At 42.4% G+C, this 18,445-nt stretch overlaps 1 protein-coding gene across 1 annotated transcript; it reads left to right on the top strand.

Moving 5' to 3' along the window:
- The first annotated feature begins 570 nt into the window (after positions 1-570).
- Positions 571-15,923, top strand: LOC143269263 (disks large homolog 5-like). Its single transcript, XM_076554364.1, has 6 exons — positions 571-766; positions 2,743-2,902; positions 4,039-4,170; positions 4,820-5,003; positions 14,589-14,698; positions 14,978-15,923. The coding sequence occupies exons 2-6, from the start codon at positions 2,796-2,798 to the stop codon at positions 15,057-15,059; spliced, it is 615 nt and encodes a 204-aa protein (XP_076410479.1). The 5' UTR covers positions 571-766; positions 2,743-2,795; the 3' UTR covers positions 15,060-15,923.
- Positions 15,924-18,445: the final 2,522 nt, after the last annotated feature.

Raw genomic sequence — 18,445 nt, 5'->3', positions numbered from 1 at the left:
GGGACTCACTTGGTAGCCCAGGCTGGCCTCGAACTCACAGAGATCTGCCTGCATCTGCCTCCCAAGTGCTGGGATTAAAGGCGTGCGCCACCACCGCCCATTGGAAATTTTTATTACTATCTATGTGACTTATCTTTGTTTTGAACTCCCGAATCTCTAAAAGTCTGAAGATCTTCCCCCATGATGTTTACTTCAGAGGACTCATCACTCCTACTCCCCATCATCCTGACCCAATTCTTAGCATCATTTGTTTCTCATCATTCTGAGTATGGATCTGAAGCAGGGGAAGAGCCATTCCTGTACAGTGCTTTGAAAGTGAGCCTTCAACTCCCCATAGATAGTTTCTAATGAAGCAGAGAGCCAGATCTCTGACTTTGGAAGGAGGGTGTGCCAAAGAAGTTTCTGTGTGACCCCCCAGAGGGACTTCTGATATGGCACCTTGGTTTCAGATCATTTTGGAGTGAAGTAGTTATCAGGGAGATAAAGGCTGTACTGTGGACATCAGCCATCTCCTCCCTGGACATTCTCCTGTATCCTGGAGAGCTCTGGCATTCCATGTGATGTCACCAGTGTTGTGGCAACACCAACTGCCATTGGGGCATCTGTTCATTACCTAAAGGTTTCACTTGCAGCCATGCTGGAAGACTGAGCAGGCTCCTTGGGAGACGGAAGGCAGAACATAACGAGACTAGAGAGAGGAGGAAGGAAGCTGGCCTTCATTCTCAGTGCCACACATTAAGAAATAAATGGTTCTGGGGAAAGTGCAGTGAGTCCTGAACAAGGGATGGGGAGCTTCCTGAAGGAGGAAAGGCTTCAGCTGGGTTTTTCACAATGGGACTCAGGATCTTGGAGCTGTTTGGAAGTAATGGACCTATTAAGCTTCTCTGAGTTCCTAATAAGCAGGCCTGGAGTTGAGGATTTCTGGTGGTTAGTTTGGCAGAGAGCCAGGAATGGTCAAGCCTGCAGCTGCTCTGCTCAGGGCCTCTGCTTTCACTCCGAGTGGGAAGAAGCATAGGAGGGAGAATGAGGCTTCAGTTACAGCACTGAACTTCACCCTCAGTGGACATTGTTTGGTTGTGTGATGCTAATAACAGGCAGAGTAAAGTCCCTTGGCCAAAGTTGTAGGTTCTCATTTTACCTCATAGCCACTTGCAGGGCAGGAGCCACCAAGCATTGTTGCATTTCAGTGACCCCTAAGGTTCCTGAGCTCCTGCCCGCTCACTAGCCAGTCATCTTTTCTCTAACTTGGGTACAGGAATTGGCCATCACTCTTCCTGCAGGTGTTTGTTCTTGGTGTCTGAGGGCTCACCTGAGGATGCCCAGTCCTTAGGTATCTCCAGTCTGTCCTGTCACTAGGTGATCACACCTTTGCTAACATCATGATGAATGGACTGTACTCTGCTGAAGTTTTGGAGAAATTTTCATCATTACCTATGTGACTTATTTTTGGTCTGACAGGACACTCATAATCTCCACCCACTCACCCACAGTGTAACATCCCTGTTCATCTTTCCTGATATCTTCATTCACTTCCTGGAACTTATCTTCCTCCCCCATCATCCTGAGCTGATTTCTTAGTATACTTTACTTCTCATCTTATTGATTAGAGATCTTAAGGAAGGGAAGAGCCCATTCCTGGAGAGTGTTTGGAAAGTGAGTCTTCACCTCCACAGGTTGACCTAGTGAAAAGTTTCTAATGAATCAGAGATCTCTTGATGCTGAAGGTGCTGAAGGCCTTCCCCTGTGTCTCAAGGAAGGCTACTGGAAAGGGAAGCTTGGCTTTTAGTGAATTGAGGAAGAGATAGTTATCAAATAAGTGGTGACAGTTGGCAGTGACTCTAACAGTCCCTCCTCTGAACATTCTATTGTCTCCTAGAGAGCACTTGACAAGATCTGTGAATTCACCATGATTGTGGTAACACCATCCGTCCTTGGGGCATACCTTAAGTGCTTATAGGGCTCACCAGAAGTCATGTTGGCAAGATTGAACACAGTGGTTGGCAGAGAGATCTGGCTTTCTAAGGAGGAAGTGAGGCTTGAGGTGGACCTTCCAAAAATAGGGTTCAGTAGCTGGGGTCTTAAAAAGAGATAGGTCTATGCTGCTTCTCTGGATTCCTGAAAGGGTAGACTCAGAGTCAAGGATTCCTGATGGTTAGTTGGCAGAGAGCCAGGAGCTGTCAAGGCTGCAGCTGCTGTTCTGGGAGTTCCTTAATTTCATTTTGAGTGGCAAAGAAGGCCATCAGGAGTCACAGACTAAGGAGGTGTCAGGGTAGGGTGTTCCTACAGTTCATTGTCAGCGGATTCCTTTAGGTTCCATGGGTATCTGATGTGAGTACCAAGGAGGACTCCCTATCCATGCACCAAGGTCTTAGACATTCAGTTACTTTTAGTCCTGGACACAGGTGAAAAGGGATTGGTGGTGCTAAGCACTAGGGACTTCAGGAATTTCCTGTCTCATGTCAGATATGAGCTGATATTTCCAGAGCTGCATGGCTGGGTAACATATGCCTTCCAGGGACAGTGGAGCTGCAGTAGGGGCTGGTGCACATATCTAGCCAAAGTGACTGGGGACAGAGACATGGCTTCTGAGCCCCAACTTGAGGACAGCTGTCCTGCTCTTTGGGTCTTCACTGGGTTCCATGCATTCCCTCTTTCTCAGGCCTCTTCTTGGGACTCAACATGATCTCTCCTGGCCCTGTGCCATACAGCCGTACAAATTCACTTATGTTCATCTTTATACAGGGACTACTGGAAAGGCATCAACTCCAACCTCCCTCACTGAGCAAGAACAGCAGATGAACAAGGTGGATAGACTGACCCGTCAGCTACAGATGATGACCAATGAAAGGAATGAACTCTCTATAATCCTGGCCAATTTCACCAACAATGATTTCAACAACAGGTAGTCATTATGTCCAGTTCTATGGTGACTATCTTGATCCTACTGAGTCAACCCCAGCAATCCTCAGGTCATTGGAGGCTGTGCCTTCAGGGTATCCTCATGCCCAGGCTAATTTTTCTGAGTGCATCTGAGAGGCAGAACAGAAGCCTAGTTGGGAGTGAGATGGGGATACAGGCTGCCCTGCTTCCTCCAAATGAAAAGCAGAGCTTGTGGCCTGAATCACAGTCTGGGGATAAGGGCAGTAGTGTGTGAGCTCTTACATGCATTTCAAGAGTCTTTGACAGGTGTTGGCTTATGGGAGATGCTATGTGCTGTGAGTTTATGGTGACTCTTTGTTCTGACCAGCAGGTGCTTGGGTGCTGGTGGCTGTTGGAAGCAGCAGGAGGGGCCAGGTGCCACTTGGTCTATCTCAGTGTGTGCTTGAAGGCTGAACTTCATCACTGCTCCTTTCTGGTCTTGATCCTTATACTCTGAGACAATGCTACCTCCCTACATTTATTTGGCTCCGTGTGTGTGTGTGTGTGTGTGTGTGTGTGTGTGTGTGTGTGTGTGTGCATGTGTACCCAGTCCTGGCAGTTGGAGGTCTCTGGCAGGGCATGTGGTTCTTCCTGTGTCAGGAAGTTTCCAGGCAATGTCAGTAACTCACTGTGAGCAACAGTGTTCTTGGCCTGTGTGCTCCTGTTGGCAGCCCATTGGAATCCACTGGAGACTTATAAATTTATCCTTAAGTTGGGTCTACTCCCTGAAAATACTGATTATGTGATCTGGGCATCCATATAGCAATAGGAACCTGGGATCAAAAATCCCCATTCTGAAGACACAAACAACATTTATCATACATTTCTGGTGGGTCCAGACTTGTGACACAGACCCCTGAAGACTTCTTGGAGAGCTAATCAATTCCTCCAGGCCCAGTGATGGCACTCATGCAGCCCTGGCTCACTCTCTTAGCACCACCTGACTGCTGATCTGAGGCCAGGACAGCAAGTTTAATAAGCACCACATTGTCTTACTTTATAGGTTCCATAATACAACATCAACTGTGCTGGGGTAGTTGAGGGCACCACCTGAATTCATATGGTCATTGGGTCCTGTGTTCATGGGGTTCTTTGTTCCTGGGCCATGCCCTACCACAGGCTCAATTTCGAGCTGGAGATGCTGAATATGGAACATAAAAAAGTGATGGTGGACCTGGAGAAATTCCCTAATGAGATAAGTGAGGCCTTGAACAAGTGCAAGGAGTTGACCGAGGAAACTGTCTCCTGCAGGTGAGTAACTGACTTCACTGCAACCCCATTACCTGGGAGTGACTGCTTTTTACCATGTTTTTGTCTTTGAACCAAAGTGAGGCCTTTTGTTCTCTCCTGTGAGCCCCATAGCAAGCAGTCTGCCTTGTGCTCTTGACTTGGGCCTCTTGGACCAGTTTTGCTAAGAGTGAAGTGTCTGTGAGCCACTCCCATCATTGTCCTGCCAGCCTCAGAGGCCTCTAGATAGAAAAACTATTAGCACCATGATGGGGTATCAGGCATTCGTGTGTCTCTGGGACTCTGACAGGGGCTTACAGAGCTGGTTCCCATGGGACCCACAGATGGAATCTATTCCCATTGGATCTTCTGTCCTCCATCAAGAATGTTTACCCTCTACCTGCTGTTGTTTTCCCAATACCATGAACAGTTAAGCACATGTTGGGGGAGGCAAACTTGCTCTCAGAAGTACATGGATCCCTTTCAGTTTCAGGGTTTTCAGAGACAGTCTGAGTCTCTCTGAAATTTGGCTCTTCTCTGGCTTTGCCAGCTACTAGATTATGCTGGCATGGCTACAGTGGACTCTAGTCTGGGCATGGGACCTTGCATGGATGATGTGGGAGTGGCATATGGAGGCTGGATGGGGCTCACCTTGTTCTTTGTGGTGGTTCAGCATCCTTCACAGCCAGCTCCTGAGTGAGTGGACTCATCTGAAGGAAAAAGTGAGCATCTTGAGAGAGGAGAACCGAAAGCTGAGGGGGGAGCAGATTTCACTACAAGAGTCCTGTGAGGAGATGAGGAGGCTCTGTGGGGAGGCCCATGAGAAGATCTATGACCTCTGGGCCAAGGAAAAGCAGGTAGGCTGAGGTATTGTGTGCAGGCTGCCCACCATCTTTAATCATACAGATGTGCATTCACACGCAAACACACACACACACACACACACACACACACACACACACACACACACACACACTCACACACACATTCATGGGACCATCCACCCACTTATCCATCAGATCACCAACATCTCATCCAATTGTTGGTTTCTGTGATCATTCCTAAGTCTTTCTGCAGAGTTAGCCTCTTGTGAGATCACAGGTTGGAAACAGCTTTGAAGGAGCAGTGCCCTGTGAAAATGCCAAAGGAGTGGTTCTCATTGTCACCCTTTTTGTCTTCTCTCATATGTTACATCTCAACATCAGTTCGCCCTCCACCCTTCCTCCCACTCCTTCACCCCCAGTTCCCTCCTACCCCAGGTCCACTCCTCCTTAATTTCCCTTCAAAAAGTTAATTATTAAAATAACATTGAAACCCGGGCTTTGCAAATGCTTGTTACATATTCTAACAATGAGCTATATCCCCCGTCTTTTAAAATCTTGAGTAATGGTCACACCAAGTTGCACAGATTAACTTTGAACTCAGTAGAGTTCAGACTAGCCTTTAATATTCAGTTCTTCTGTCTCAGCCTCTGAGTAGCTAGGATGATGGGTGTGCATCACAAATTCAAACCTAGTCTAAATACTTCAATTAAAATGAATACTTAAACCAAATGTCAAAGGTCAATGGATTACAAATATGTGTTTTTAAGACATAGGTGCTAAATTATTAGTGATCTCAAAAACATCAGTGAAAATATAATTTAGATGTGTCATCTTTAGTAGACAGGTAGCTTTAAAAAATAACAGAATGGTTGCTTTTCAAGAATATTTCTTGGGAGTCACATAAATGCCAGGAAGTAAGCTATACTTGGAACAAACAGATAAGATGTCTGTCCTGAAGGAACTGAGGAAGTTATTACCTTTTATCCATCTCGTACATTCCAGCTGCTTTTTGCTCTGAGCAACCAACCCTCCAGCTCTTCTTGTGTCTGAGATCTCTAATAGAAGAGGATTTTCCTGCAGGAGGCAGCATCCAAACCCTCCTGTTGGTTTGTCCATGAAATTCAGTCTCCACAGGAATGGCAATCTTACCTCCTGCCCATTTTTCACAGCCTGCAACTCACTGCTATATATGAAAATGATTATATGCCATCAAATCATAGGAATTTCAGCTCCTTGTTAATATTTTAGTGGAAGGAAATTTTAAGCTTTCCCTTGGGTAGATACTACATAGTTAATAACTATTTTAGAGTGTTATAACTATTAAATAATTTATTTTTATTGTTATTGAGTGAATATTCTCTTTTTTACTGAAAATAGATCATTCTCTCATACAATAGTTCCCAACAGTAGTTTCCCCTCCCTCCACTCCTCCCAGTGCCCACAAACCTCCCCTCCTCTTCAGATCTGCTCCCCCTTGGCTACTTTTCAGAAAAGAACAGGCCTCCAAGAGAAAACAGCCAAACATGACAAAACAAGATAAGACTAAACAAAAATAAGACAAGACAAAAGCCATCATATAGACTGGACAAAGCAATCCAATAGGAGGAAAGATGTCCAGAGAGGAGGCAAAAGAGTCAGAGACAAACCCACTCCTACTATTAGGAGTCCCATTAAAACTCCAACATGTACTCAGAGAAGCTGGTGCAGACACATGCATGCTCCATGTTTGCTGCATCAGTCTGTGTGAGTTCGTGTGAGCTCTGCTTATGTGATTCACTGGGCCATGTGACCTGATAGAGAGTTTCAATTTAGTCTCCCACTTCCACACAATGACTGGCTGTGGGTCTCTGCACCCATCTGCTGCTAGAAGAAACTTCTTTGATGACAACTGGCAAGACACCAATCTATGAGGATAGCAGAATATTGTCAAGAATATTAGCAATTATTTTATTGATTTTTTTTTGTAGTTACATTTGGTTCTACCCTAGGTCTGTGGGCTATTTGGTCTCCAGTTCCTGGCCATCCTGGCAGTGTAGGGCATGGACTGCTTTTCCTTCCATGGGCCTCAAGTTAAACCAGACATTGTATGGCCACTCTCTCAAGTTGTGTGCCAGCATAGCCCCAGCACATCTTGCCCGTAGGACAGACTATATGTTGAGGTTTTTGCAGCTTGGTTGGTGTCCATGTTTCTCTTTCTATAGCCTGCAGAGTACCTTTCCAGGCCAAACAGAATAGAAGATAGGGGTGAGAGCTCCATGAAGGCAACAGCTTGTTCTCTCTATGTTCAATGAACTGTATAGATGTTGCCCACAACAATGGTACCCCACTGTCAGTTTTCAGAGACGAACACTTTGTCCTAGCATCAATCTGGGTTGTTTAGAGATCTCCACAGAATTCCCTTCCCAACAGTTCAACTGACTGCAATCCAGTCTCACCACTGGAAGCCTTGCCTGGCTACAGAAGATGGTCAGTTCAGACTCTGTACACTCCATTACTAGGAATACTCACTAGGATCACCCATATAGGTTTCAGGAAGTTTTCTCTGCACTAGCTTTCCACAACACGCTCTAAAGGCCCCCAACTCCAGCTGTGTCTCCCCATACTCTCTCCCTCTATCCCTTCCCCCTAATACATGATCCCTTCTAAACCTCCTCCCACTAACCCCAAGTCCCCCTGAAAAATATATTCTATTTTTCTTTCCCAGGGAGACCCATATGTTTCCTCTAGAGACATCTCTTCATCTAACTACTTTGTATCTGTGGAATGTAGCTTGATTATCCTTTACCTAACAACTAATAATATACTTAGAAGTGAATACAAATTATACTTGTCTTTCTGGGTCTAGGTTATCTCCCACAGGATGTTTTTTTCTAGTTCCACACGTTTGCTTGCAATGCCAATTGGATATCATTTTATACTCCCTTGTGTAAATGTACTACATGTTCTTTATTCCTTTGTCCATTGAGGGACATCTAGGTTGTTTCCCGTTTGAGGTTATTATGAATAAAGCCACAATGAACATATTTGAGCAAGTGTCCTTGTGGTAGGATAGAGCATCCTTTGGTTACATGTCCAAGAATGTTTTACCTGGGTCTTGAGGTAGATCAATTCCCAATTTTCTGAGGAAACACCATATTGATTCCACAGAGGCTGTACAAGTTTGTAATCCCACCAGAAATGGAGGAGTGTTCCCCTTGCGACAAATCCACACCAGCATGAGCCGTCACTCCTGTCATTAATCCTAGCTATTCTCACAGGTGTAAGATGGAATTTCAAAGTAGTTTTTTTTTTTTTTTTTTGATTTTTCGAGACAGGGTTTCTCTGTGTAGCTTTGCGCCTTTCCTGGATCTCGCTCTCTAGACCAGGCTGGCCTCGAACTCACAAAGATCCACCTGCCTCTGCCTCCCGAGTGCTGGGATTAAAGGCGTGCGCCACCACCGCCCGGCCTCAAAGTAGTTTTGATTCACATTTCCCTGATGGCTAAGGTTGTAGAATGTTCCAGTGTTTCTCAGTTATTTGAGATTCTTCTTTTGAGAATTCTCTGTTTAAATCTGTACCCCATTTTTTAATTGGATGTTTTTGTTTGCTGATGTCTAGTCTATTGAATTCTTTATATATTTTGGATATTTTCCCTCTGTCAGATGTGGAGTTGATGAAAATCTTTTCCCATTCTATAGGCTGCCATTTTGTCCTATTGATGGTGTCCTTTGCCATAAGAAGTTTCTCAGTTTCATGAGGTTATTATTAATTGATCTTAGCTCCTGTGCCAGTGTTCAGGGCTATTCCCTATATTCTCTTCTACCAGGTTCAGTGTATCTGGTTTAATGCTGAGGTCTTTCATCTACTTGGACTTGGGTTTTGTACAATACAGAGAATATCAGTCTATTTGCAGTCTTCAACATGCAGACATCCAGTTTGACCAGCACCATTTTTTGAAGATGCTTTCGTTTTTCCATTCTTTCTTTCTGGATTCTTTATCAAAAATCAGATGTCTGTAGGTATGTTTATTTATGTCTGGGTCTTTGATTAGATTCCATTGATCAATGTATCTGTTTTATGCCAATACCATGTGGTTTTATTACTATAGCTCTGTAGTACAGCTTGAAATCAGGGATGGTGATACCTACAGCAGTTCTGTTACTGTTGAGGATTGTTTTAGGTATCCTAGTTATTTTGTTTTTCCACATGAAGTTGAGAATTGTCTTTTCATGGTCTTTAAAGAATTGTTGGAATTTTTGATGGGGATTGTGTTGAATCTGAAATTTCTTTTGGTAGAATGGCCATTTTTACTATGTTGATCTTTCTGATCCACAAGCATTAGAGAGCTTTCCACTTTTTGACATCTTCATTTTCTTTCTTCAAAGTCCTGGAGTTTTTAAACATATGAGTCTTTTACTTACTTGGTTAGAGTGACCACAAAACATGTTATAGTATTTTTGGCTGTTGTAAAGAGTGTTGTTCCACTGATTTTTTTTTCAGTATGTTTATTATTTGTATGTATTTGTGCTAATGAATTTTTTAAGATAATCTTGTATCCAGCCACTTTGCTGAAAATGTTTTTCAACTGTAGGAGTTCCCTGGTAGATTTTTTAGGGCACTTATATATACTATCATATCATCTGTAAATAATGATATTTGTATTCATCCTTTCCAATTTGTATCCTCATGATCTCCTTCAGTTGTCTTATTGTTCTAGCTATATCTTCAAGTTCTCTATTGAATAGATATGGATAAAGTGGACAGCTTTGCCTTGTTCCTCATTTTAGTAAAATTGCTTTGAATTTCTCTCCATTTAATTTGAAGGAGGTTATATGCTTGCTGTAAATTATCTTTGTTATATTTGGGTATATCCCTTGTGTCAACAATATCTCTGTGGTATACGCTAATAAAACTTTCCCAGAAATCAGAGAACAAGACAGCCACTGGATTAGACATAGAGGCCAGACTGTGGTGGCACACACTCCTTACCTTTAATTCTATCACTTAGGAGGTAGAGATTTGTCTGGATCTGTGTGAGTTCAAGGCCACACTGGAAACAGCTAGGCAGTGGTGGCACATACCTTTAAACCCAAGGCTTGAGATCTCATGTCTTTGCTTGGGAAGGACACTCGCCTTTAATCCCAGGAAGTGAAGGCAGGAAGAAGAAAGGTATATAAGGCATGAGGACCAGGAACTAGAAGCTTTTATGCAGTTCAGCTAAGACTCTTTTGAGTGAGGACTCAGAGGCTTTCAATCTGAGGAAACAGGATCAGCTCAGGAGTTGGCGAGGTGAGGTTGGCTGCGGCTTATTCTGTCTCTCTGATCATTCGGGCTCCAGGCTTTTTATTTATTATAAGACCTTTTCAGTTCATGTAACATATCTCCAGGACTTTTATCATGAAAGGGTATTGGATTTTGTCAAAGGCTTTTTTTTGGGGGGGGCATTAATTAAAATAATCATTTTTTCTTTCAGTTTATTTGTATGGTGGATTACATTGACTAATTTTCATGTTGTACTGTTCTTACATCTCTGGGTTGAAGCCTACTTGGTCATGATAGATGATGTCTTTGATATGTTCTTGGATTTGGTTTACAAGTATTTTTATTGAGTCCTTTTGCATCTATGTTTGTGAGGGAAAATGGTCTGTAATTCTCTATGTTGAGTCTTTCTGTGGTTTGGCATTCAAGGTAACTATGGCCTCATAAAATGAATTGGGTAATATTCCTTCTATGTTTATTTTGTGAACTAATTTGAGGATATTGACATTAACTCTTCTTTTTCTGGATGGGAGAGTTTTAATGACTGCTTCTATTTCACTAGGTGCTATAGGTCTATTTAAATTGTTTATCTGATCTTGCTTTAACTTTGGTAAGTGGTACCCATTGAGAAAATTATCCATTTCTTTTATATTTTCCAATTTGATGAAGTACAGGATTTAAAGTATGTCCTTGTGATTCTCTAGGTTTCCTCAGTGTCTCTTGTTATGTTCCCATTTTTGTTTCTGATTTTATCAATTTGGATATTCTCTGTCTATCTTTATTTAGTTTGGATAAGGATTTATCTATCTTGTTGATTTTCTCAAAGAACCAATTCTTTGTTTTATTGATTTTCTTGTGTTGTTCTCTTTGTGTCTATTTTACTGATTTCAGCTATGAGTTTGATTATTTCTTGCAGTCTACTCTTCTTGGATGTACTTACTTCTTTTTGTTCTATAGCTTTGAGGTGTGCTATTAAGTTGCTAGTAAGAGATCTCTCTAATTTTTTAATGTAGGCACTTAGTGCTATGAACTTTCCTCTTAGCACCACTTTCATTGTGTCCTATAAGTTTGGGTATGTTATGGATTCATTTTCATTGAATTCTAGAAAGTGTTTAATTTCTTATTCATTTCTGTTTTCCCACTTTTCATTCAGTATAGAGTTCTTCAGTTTCCACGAGCTTATAAGCTTTCTGTTCTTCCTGTTGTTGATATCCAGCTTTAATCATGGTGGTCTGCTGGGATGCAGGGAGTTATTTCAATTTTCTTGTGTCTGATGAGACTTGCTTTATGTTTGAATATGTGGTCAGTTTTGGAAGAAGTTCCATGAGGTGCTGTTCAGAAGGTGTACTCTTTTGTGTTTGGGTAGTATGTTCTGTAGATACCTGTTAGGTTTATTTGGTTTATAACTTCAGTTACTCCAACATTTCTCTATTAATTTTGTCTATATGACCTGCACACTGGTTACATGAACATTGGTGAGATTGGAGTATTTAAGTTCCCTAATATCAGTGTGTGAGGGTCAGTATGTGCTTTAAGCTGTGGTAGTATTTCTTTTACAAAAGTGGGTGCCCTTGTGCTTAGGGCAAGCCTTTAAGAATTAAAATGTCATCTTCGTGGTGTATACTTCCCCATCTCTTTTGATTAATTTTGAATTGAAGTCCTTTTTGTTAAATATTAAAATGGCTACACCAGCTTGCCTTTTAGGTCCATATGCTTGAAATATCTTTTTCCAATCCTTTCCTCTGACATAATGTCTATACTTGATGTTGAAGTTTGTCTCTTGTATGCAGCAAAAAAAAATGTTTCCTGTTTTTTTTAATCCATTCTGTTAGTCTGTGTCTTTTTATTTGGGAAGTGAGACCATTGATACAGAGAGATATCACATGACTAATTCCTGTTATGTTGTTGTTGTTGTTGTTGGTGGTGGTGGTGGTGGTGGTGGTAGTGGTGGTGGTGGTGTGTGTGTGTGTGTGTTGTTTATATTCATGTTGAGTTTGTGTATATATTTGTGCACTTTAGAATGTGTGTGAGCCTCTATGTGTATGTTCACTTGTTCATGGAACATCTTTAAAACTGATAGAGACTAACTTTAATGAGAAAATCCTGTGCCAGCTTTGTTGGAAACCATGTAATCAAACATCACATGGAGCTGCCCATCTTTCTGCATGTCCACATAGCACCCTAGAACAAACACATAAAAACTGCTGTAACTAAAAGTCTTTCAAGTGTTCTCAGAGTCACAAATATTTATAAATATTAAAAACAAAAAATTTAAAAAGTCAGAAAGGAAATCCTTTGGAGAAAACCAAAGGAATGGGGTACATTGTGGTGATTCCCTTGCAGGCTTTACAACAGGGAGGGGAAAATGATCCATGAAAAGACAATAATGAAACTTGGCTCAGCCCAATTTTATTGCGACCAGTGCTGGAACAGGACTCCAAGAGTCTGGACCAGATCATTTAACTTTAGCCATATGTAAGCATAGCTCAATTTTTGAAAAAAGTATTCAGATAACAATTAACTCAGTCCCAAGTCCACAACAATTTAAGTTATGTTTACATTGAGATTCCTTACAAAGTACATTGGACTTCTCTCACCAGAATGGGTACAGTTGACACATAGATGGTGCCCACAATCTAGGCTGTAGGGAGCATGACTGAGGTAAACATAATACCTATGGGCATCAGGATTAGCCACCAGTAAGATAACGTAGAAGCCACTTAGGCTGCTGTAACGCACAAGTGACTTCAGTCTTTAGAGTAAGTTTATGGTCTAAAAGCTCAAGATTTAGGGGACTAGGTCTTGGATTAGTAATAACATTGATTCTGTGAGATATGGCAGAGCCTGTCTCAATAGACAGCAAAGGGTCACCAGGTTATAAAATGACATCATTCCTAGCATTCCAGGAAGAGCAGCTGTGCTCCTCATTCCATTGAAGATGTAAGCTGTGTGTTTTAGTTTCCTGGCTTCTCCAGTACTTACCTGTGTGCATATGGCTTTTTGCTCTCTACAGTAGATGATGGTGAGGAAAGAGATGGTGAGGCATATCACAGTGCCTGAGAGGTAGGAAAGCCTGGATGAGGGTTTGTGTCCCTTCTCTGTTCTTAGTGAATGGTGACTGCCCACTGGATGGTCAGGTGCCGTCCCACACTCTGTTTTATTCTCAGTCTCATGGCCTACTACCATTTTCTTTCCACCTTGGCCTCACCTTTGCTGAGTTGACCTTGGCCTTGAAGCTTGGCCTGAATTTTATTCCCTGAGAGATTCTGAATTGTAGGGGTGCTTGTGGTTTTATCTCAGCTGAGCAGAAGTTCCATAGCCATGCTGAGGTTTGAAAATAGGGCTGTCTCAGTGCATCCCACTTACGCTCATTATAGTCTAAAGCACTCACCCTCTGCTGTGTCTGCAGCATTCAGTAACTGATTTTATTCCAAAGTTGTTAAGTCTGAGTTAAAATGGGCCTTATGGAAGGTTAGGAGAAATAAAGAGTCTCAGACATTGCTGGTGTTGTAAAATTGTGTAGCCCCATGAGAAGCTATGTACAATTTTTCAGAAAGTTGAACTGCAGTCCCCAAGTAACCCAGTGATTCTGGAATGGGAAATCAATTGTTCACAGAGAAACTAGCTGACACCAGGGTTGTAGCAGTCATCTTCAGAGCAGCCCTGAAGTCAGAACTATTCAGATACCCATCATCTGTGAGTGTAAACGTACAATGTGGTCTGGGCTTTCCATGGAATCTTGTTCAGTAAGAAATAATACATGCAATCATTTATGACTTAGTCAACCTTCTCTTATTCAAACAAATCCCTGACACAATCACCTTACAGGGATGAAAGGATTCTATTGGCAACTGGTTGAGGATTTTCTAGTGTCCTGGGCTCATTGCTTTGTGTCTGAAGTGAGGCAGCCTGTGGTTTAGAGAGCTCCTTTTGGAGGAAGCTGTTTACCTTGGAGACACTGGAAATCACTGAGTGAAGCTATTGGCTGCTTCACCACCATCCTGTTGTCCAGTGCTGGGGACCCAAGCCTTTAGTGCATGGACTGGGGAACTTGATGAACAGGCACGGCTTATGGGCCAAACACCCCACAAGTCCATTTTTTGTGCACTGGGTTTACAAGGTTTGTGCACTTCATTGACTGGTCTGTCCATCTGTCCTGCCCACTGTGTTCTTCCATCTAAGGAATGTTCAGTTTCTTCTTAAATGTCCTGGGTGATCTTTTCTTATATTAGCATTATCTGGGAAACTAAACATGTGAATGCAATGTAGTATGCTTGTACGTGTGTGTTCAAGAGTGTGTGTGTTTAGGAGTGTGTGTGTGTGTGCATATGAGTGTTCAACCTTGCACTAAGAACATAATCTTCTACTAAACACAAGCAGGAAAGATTGGAGGAGAGACTGCAATACCTGCTGAAGCAGAGAGATCTGGTCACCAAGCACAAGGTCTTGGCAGAAAAGCTACAGCATTACTTCACTGTCTCCCAGATGAGGTAGGACCCCAGGCCAGGAGGGAGTGGCACTCAGTAGTTCCCCTCTACCTGAATCTCTGTCCTATTTGGATTTCTGCCCATCTGCATGGTCTTTCAGTCACAGCCAGGGAGAGAACATCTGAGTGTATGAGCTGGTTCAGTCAACAGAAATGTCTGTCCAGGAAAAATACGTATTATCCTTAATCTTGCTAGAGATTGTGTCCCCTTCTTCGTTTCTGAGCTCTCATATGTCCTGAGTTCATTGATCTTTATGTCTCCCCACACATGTTCCTATGGCAGCCCAAACCTAACAGGGAGAGTGTTAGATGGAAGACAGTGTGCCCTCCTGCCTCTTCATTTTCCTTCAGGATGGCACCTTTAGAGGTAAGGTGCAGATTTGCATGGAGCCCCTTCTTACTGATTACAGGCTTTCTGCAGTGTGCATCTGTTTGCTGTGGGAAAGTTTCTCTGGAAATAAGCAGGTTTAGAGTTTGACAGGTTGAAGCCAAGGAAGTTTCTGTGCTGCAGGAGTAAACAGAGCCTGCACACTGCAGTGTTGTGTAGACACCACTAGAGGGCCTCATACAGTTAGGTTCCAAGGTTGCTGAGTTGCCTGGCATCTGTTCAAGGCCATGCATATCTCTCCTGAACTGTGACTCTGACATTGCTATGCTGCTTTTTTTTGTTTTTGTTTTTGTTTTTTCAAAATAATGTATCTGAACTATTGGAGAAATGTGCTGGTTTCTTTTTGTTTGTTTGTTTTTGTTTTTAGTTTAGGTGTGTATTTCTCAGTTCATTCTCTAGCAATTTTTAAAGGCTGAGAAAAAATCCAGGGCCAGCTGCTCTCTGGCCCTTCTCTCTTGAGGAAGAAAAGAATAAGCTCAGCTCAAAGGTAATGCAGATTGTCCAGCTGAATGGAGCCGGTGGGGACTCAAATGCTGGCATGGCAGGTCCCCGTCAGGCCTGTGTTCCAGCTGCCTTCCTCTCCCAGGTCTAAAACACTCCAGCATGATCTAGAACAGGCCACAGCCCAGGGTCAGAGCCTGCTGCAGACAAACCTACTTCAGCAGGGACACTAAGTGTGCCAGGCAAAAGGGCCACCATTGACTCCTGTCCCCTGCAACCATGGCATCCATGGGGTGGTCTTTCTTCCTTCACATTGGTGTCCCGTGAGTGAATAGGGCCTGGTTTTGTCTAGGCCATAGCAGAGTTAGGATGCTTATGGGAATAATTGCCATTCTTTCTCTGACAGCACCACTTAAGAGAACTCCACTCTAGCATCAATACCTCCTCAACAAAAGACATCTTGTAGCTGTGAACTAACCAATGAGGAAAAGCCCAACCTACCAGCAGGGATCCATGTGTCTGTTGGTGCATTATTCCAGGAGAAGATAAATCATCAGAAAGAAGCTTGAGCGACAGAGGACCTGCCAAGATTACTCAGAACCCAGCCATCTATTAACAAGTGGTCCTCAAACGGGGCACAGCAGCATGGGGAGGGTATGTTGGTGAGCCAGAGTTACTCTGTCAGTGTACTCTCCATGTCTTTAGTAAGCTGTCTGAGTCCTCCACATGTGGTGAGAAACCTGACAAGAAAGCCTGCATGGCTGTCATGCTGTTATCTATACATACCACATGGAGAAGAATAGGATTCCCTCCCCAGGGCAATGCTGAAGCCAACTCCATGTCTCGCGAAAGTGTTGCTGAAGATGACGCACTGCAGAGACTACAGCACTCCCTCACACCTATGTGAGTCAGTTATCGGGTCTTCCATAAAGAAAATGACTAGGGATTCTCTAGCTTCGCAGCCTGGACTGGCATGACTGACTGGTCCTGAGAAAGAACTTATAGAGGAGGTCTGAGTCATCTTTGTGCTTTGGAAAGCCAAATGTGCTCCATTGGTTTGTTGGGTCTAGAGTAGAAGAAGATTTGTAGCTTAAGTTTTTGGAGAGGTCTTTTCTTTGCTGGGGTTTTGTTTGCTTGGTGTTTACTTTAGTTAGAAATTTTGTTATCTTTTGTCAATTATTTTATTCTTGTCAGTGTTTTAATAGTTGGCTAAATATATACATTGCATTTTCTGACTGCCTTTTAAAAGTCCCCATTGAAGACTTTTTATGAATAAAAAAGCAATTTCCAACTCTTCACTTTTCCAACTCTTCTTTACTCAGGCATGGTGTTGCACTCCTGTAACTTCAGAACTCAGAGGCAGAGATGAATCTCTGCAAGTTCCAGGAGCCTTGGCTACAAAGTGAATTCCCATCTAACCAGGGCTACATAGGGGGTTGACACCTTGAATGTGGATGGCATTGTCACCTCCAGTCTTCATGACCTAGCCTTTATGTTAACAGCCAGATTTAGAGAATGTAACAATGATGAGCTTCTGGAAAGAAAGGAATCTCCCTTCTGCACTACATTAGTCCTTTCCCCATGCCATTTCACAATTGCCCATTGTGGTTCTGGGAGAGCAAAACAGTGAAAATGGCCTTGAAATGCATGAACAAAGTTTACCACTACCCACAGCAGAGGGGAACTGCTGAGCTGCAAGTGTGAATACTGGAGATGCCTTCTGACCTCTCACTCCTTAAGCATGACTATTACATTGGGGAGATGTAGAGTAATGACCTGCTCTGGCACTGTCATCTGCTTCCATTAGGAATACTGTGAGCAAAGCCTGAAGGATTCATTCAAATCTCTGAAATGGTGTTTTCCATTGGTTTATGACACAAAACATTTGATAAAATTCCATAAGGCTGTCTCAGATAGGTAACTCAGAATACCAATTCCATCTGTTAAATTTAAGAAGTATGAGTTTGGGGCTTGGGGAGATGGTTCAGTAGTTAAGAGCATTTGGGTTTGGTTCCCAGCACACATAAGGGGGCTCATATCCATCTGAAATTCTATTTCCAGAGGACCCAATGACTTCTTCTGACCTCTGTACCAAGAATGCCTCTGGTACTCAGATATACATACAAGCAAAACATTCACACACAAGTATACATAAAAGTAAAATAGGTGAGTATTACCAACTAACTTAATGCTACTTAGCAGATGAAAAGCTTCATCTACTTTTACTTTTAAATATTATCTCCAGATTTTTCTCAGGCTACATCAGAATTCACTATCCTACTTTGGCATCAAATACCAAGGTTGTTTATTTTATTTTATTTTATTTCTAATAAAACTAAATTTATTCAATACCCTAGAGTAATAGTTTTGATAATAACTATCCAAGAGTATAAAAAGTATGACATATTTGTAGATTTCTAATGTATTAATACAAAGTGCATGCCTAGATAAAGTATGCTTACAGGCAGAGTTGAGTGGGAGAAGACTGAGTTGAGGTCTAGTAATAAATATATAAATGCAGAAATAAAGATGATCAATCATTGGGCAGTCTGCATATGGTGGCTTGTACTAGGTAGGTTTTTCACAAAAGGAAGAAGCACACAAGGTAAAACTATAAAACTACATACAGGTTGTCATAAACCGTGGCTCTCCTTGTTGTGAAACACTAACAGACTTTAAAAATCCAGTTTTCGGGCTGGAGAGATGGCTCAGAGGTTAAGAATGCTGACTGCTCTTCCAGAGGTCCTGAGTTCAATTCCCAGCAACCACATGATGGCTCACAACCATCTGTAATGAGATCTGGCGCCCTCTTCTGGCCTGCAGTCATACATGCTGTATACATAATAAATAAAAAAAAAAAAATCCAGTTTTCAAAATAATCATGAGTGACAGAATACTAAGGCAGCATGTACCCTTCCCTCT

The sequence above is a fragment of the Peromyscus maniculatus genome, chromosome 18 (genome assembly GCF_049852395.1).
Source record: "Peromyscus maniculatus bairdii isolate BWxNUB_F1_BW_parent chromosome 18, HU_Pman_BW_mat_3.1, whole genome shotgun sequence".
Classification (NCBI taxonomy): domain Eukaryota; kingdom Metazoa; phylum Chordata; class Mammalia; order Rodentia; family Cricetidae; genus Peromyscus; species Peromyscus maniculatus.
This window is presented reverse-complemented; position numbering and strand designations above follow the sequence as displayed.

What these genes read in the sequence shown, in the direction of transcription:
- LOC143269263 (XM_076554364.1), top strand. Translation starts at nt 2,796, where the DNA reads ATGAACAAGGTGGATAGACTGACCCGTCAGCTACAGATGATGACCAAT. An exon ending in AACAATGATTTCAACAACAG is followed by an intron (nt 2,903 to 4,038) that starts GTAGTCATTATG and finishes GCCCTACCACAG; the next exon opens with GCTCAATTTCGAGCTGGAGA. An exon ending in TTCACTGTCTCCCAGATGAG is followed by an intron (nt 14,699 to 14,977) that starts GTAGGACCCCAG and finishes TTCCTATGGCAG; the next exon opens with CCCAAACCTAACAGGGAGAG.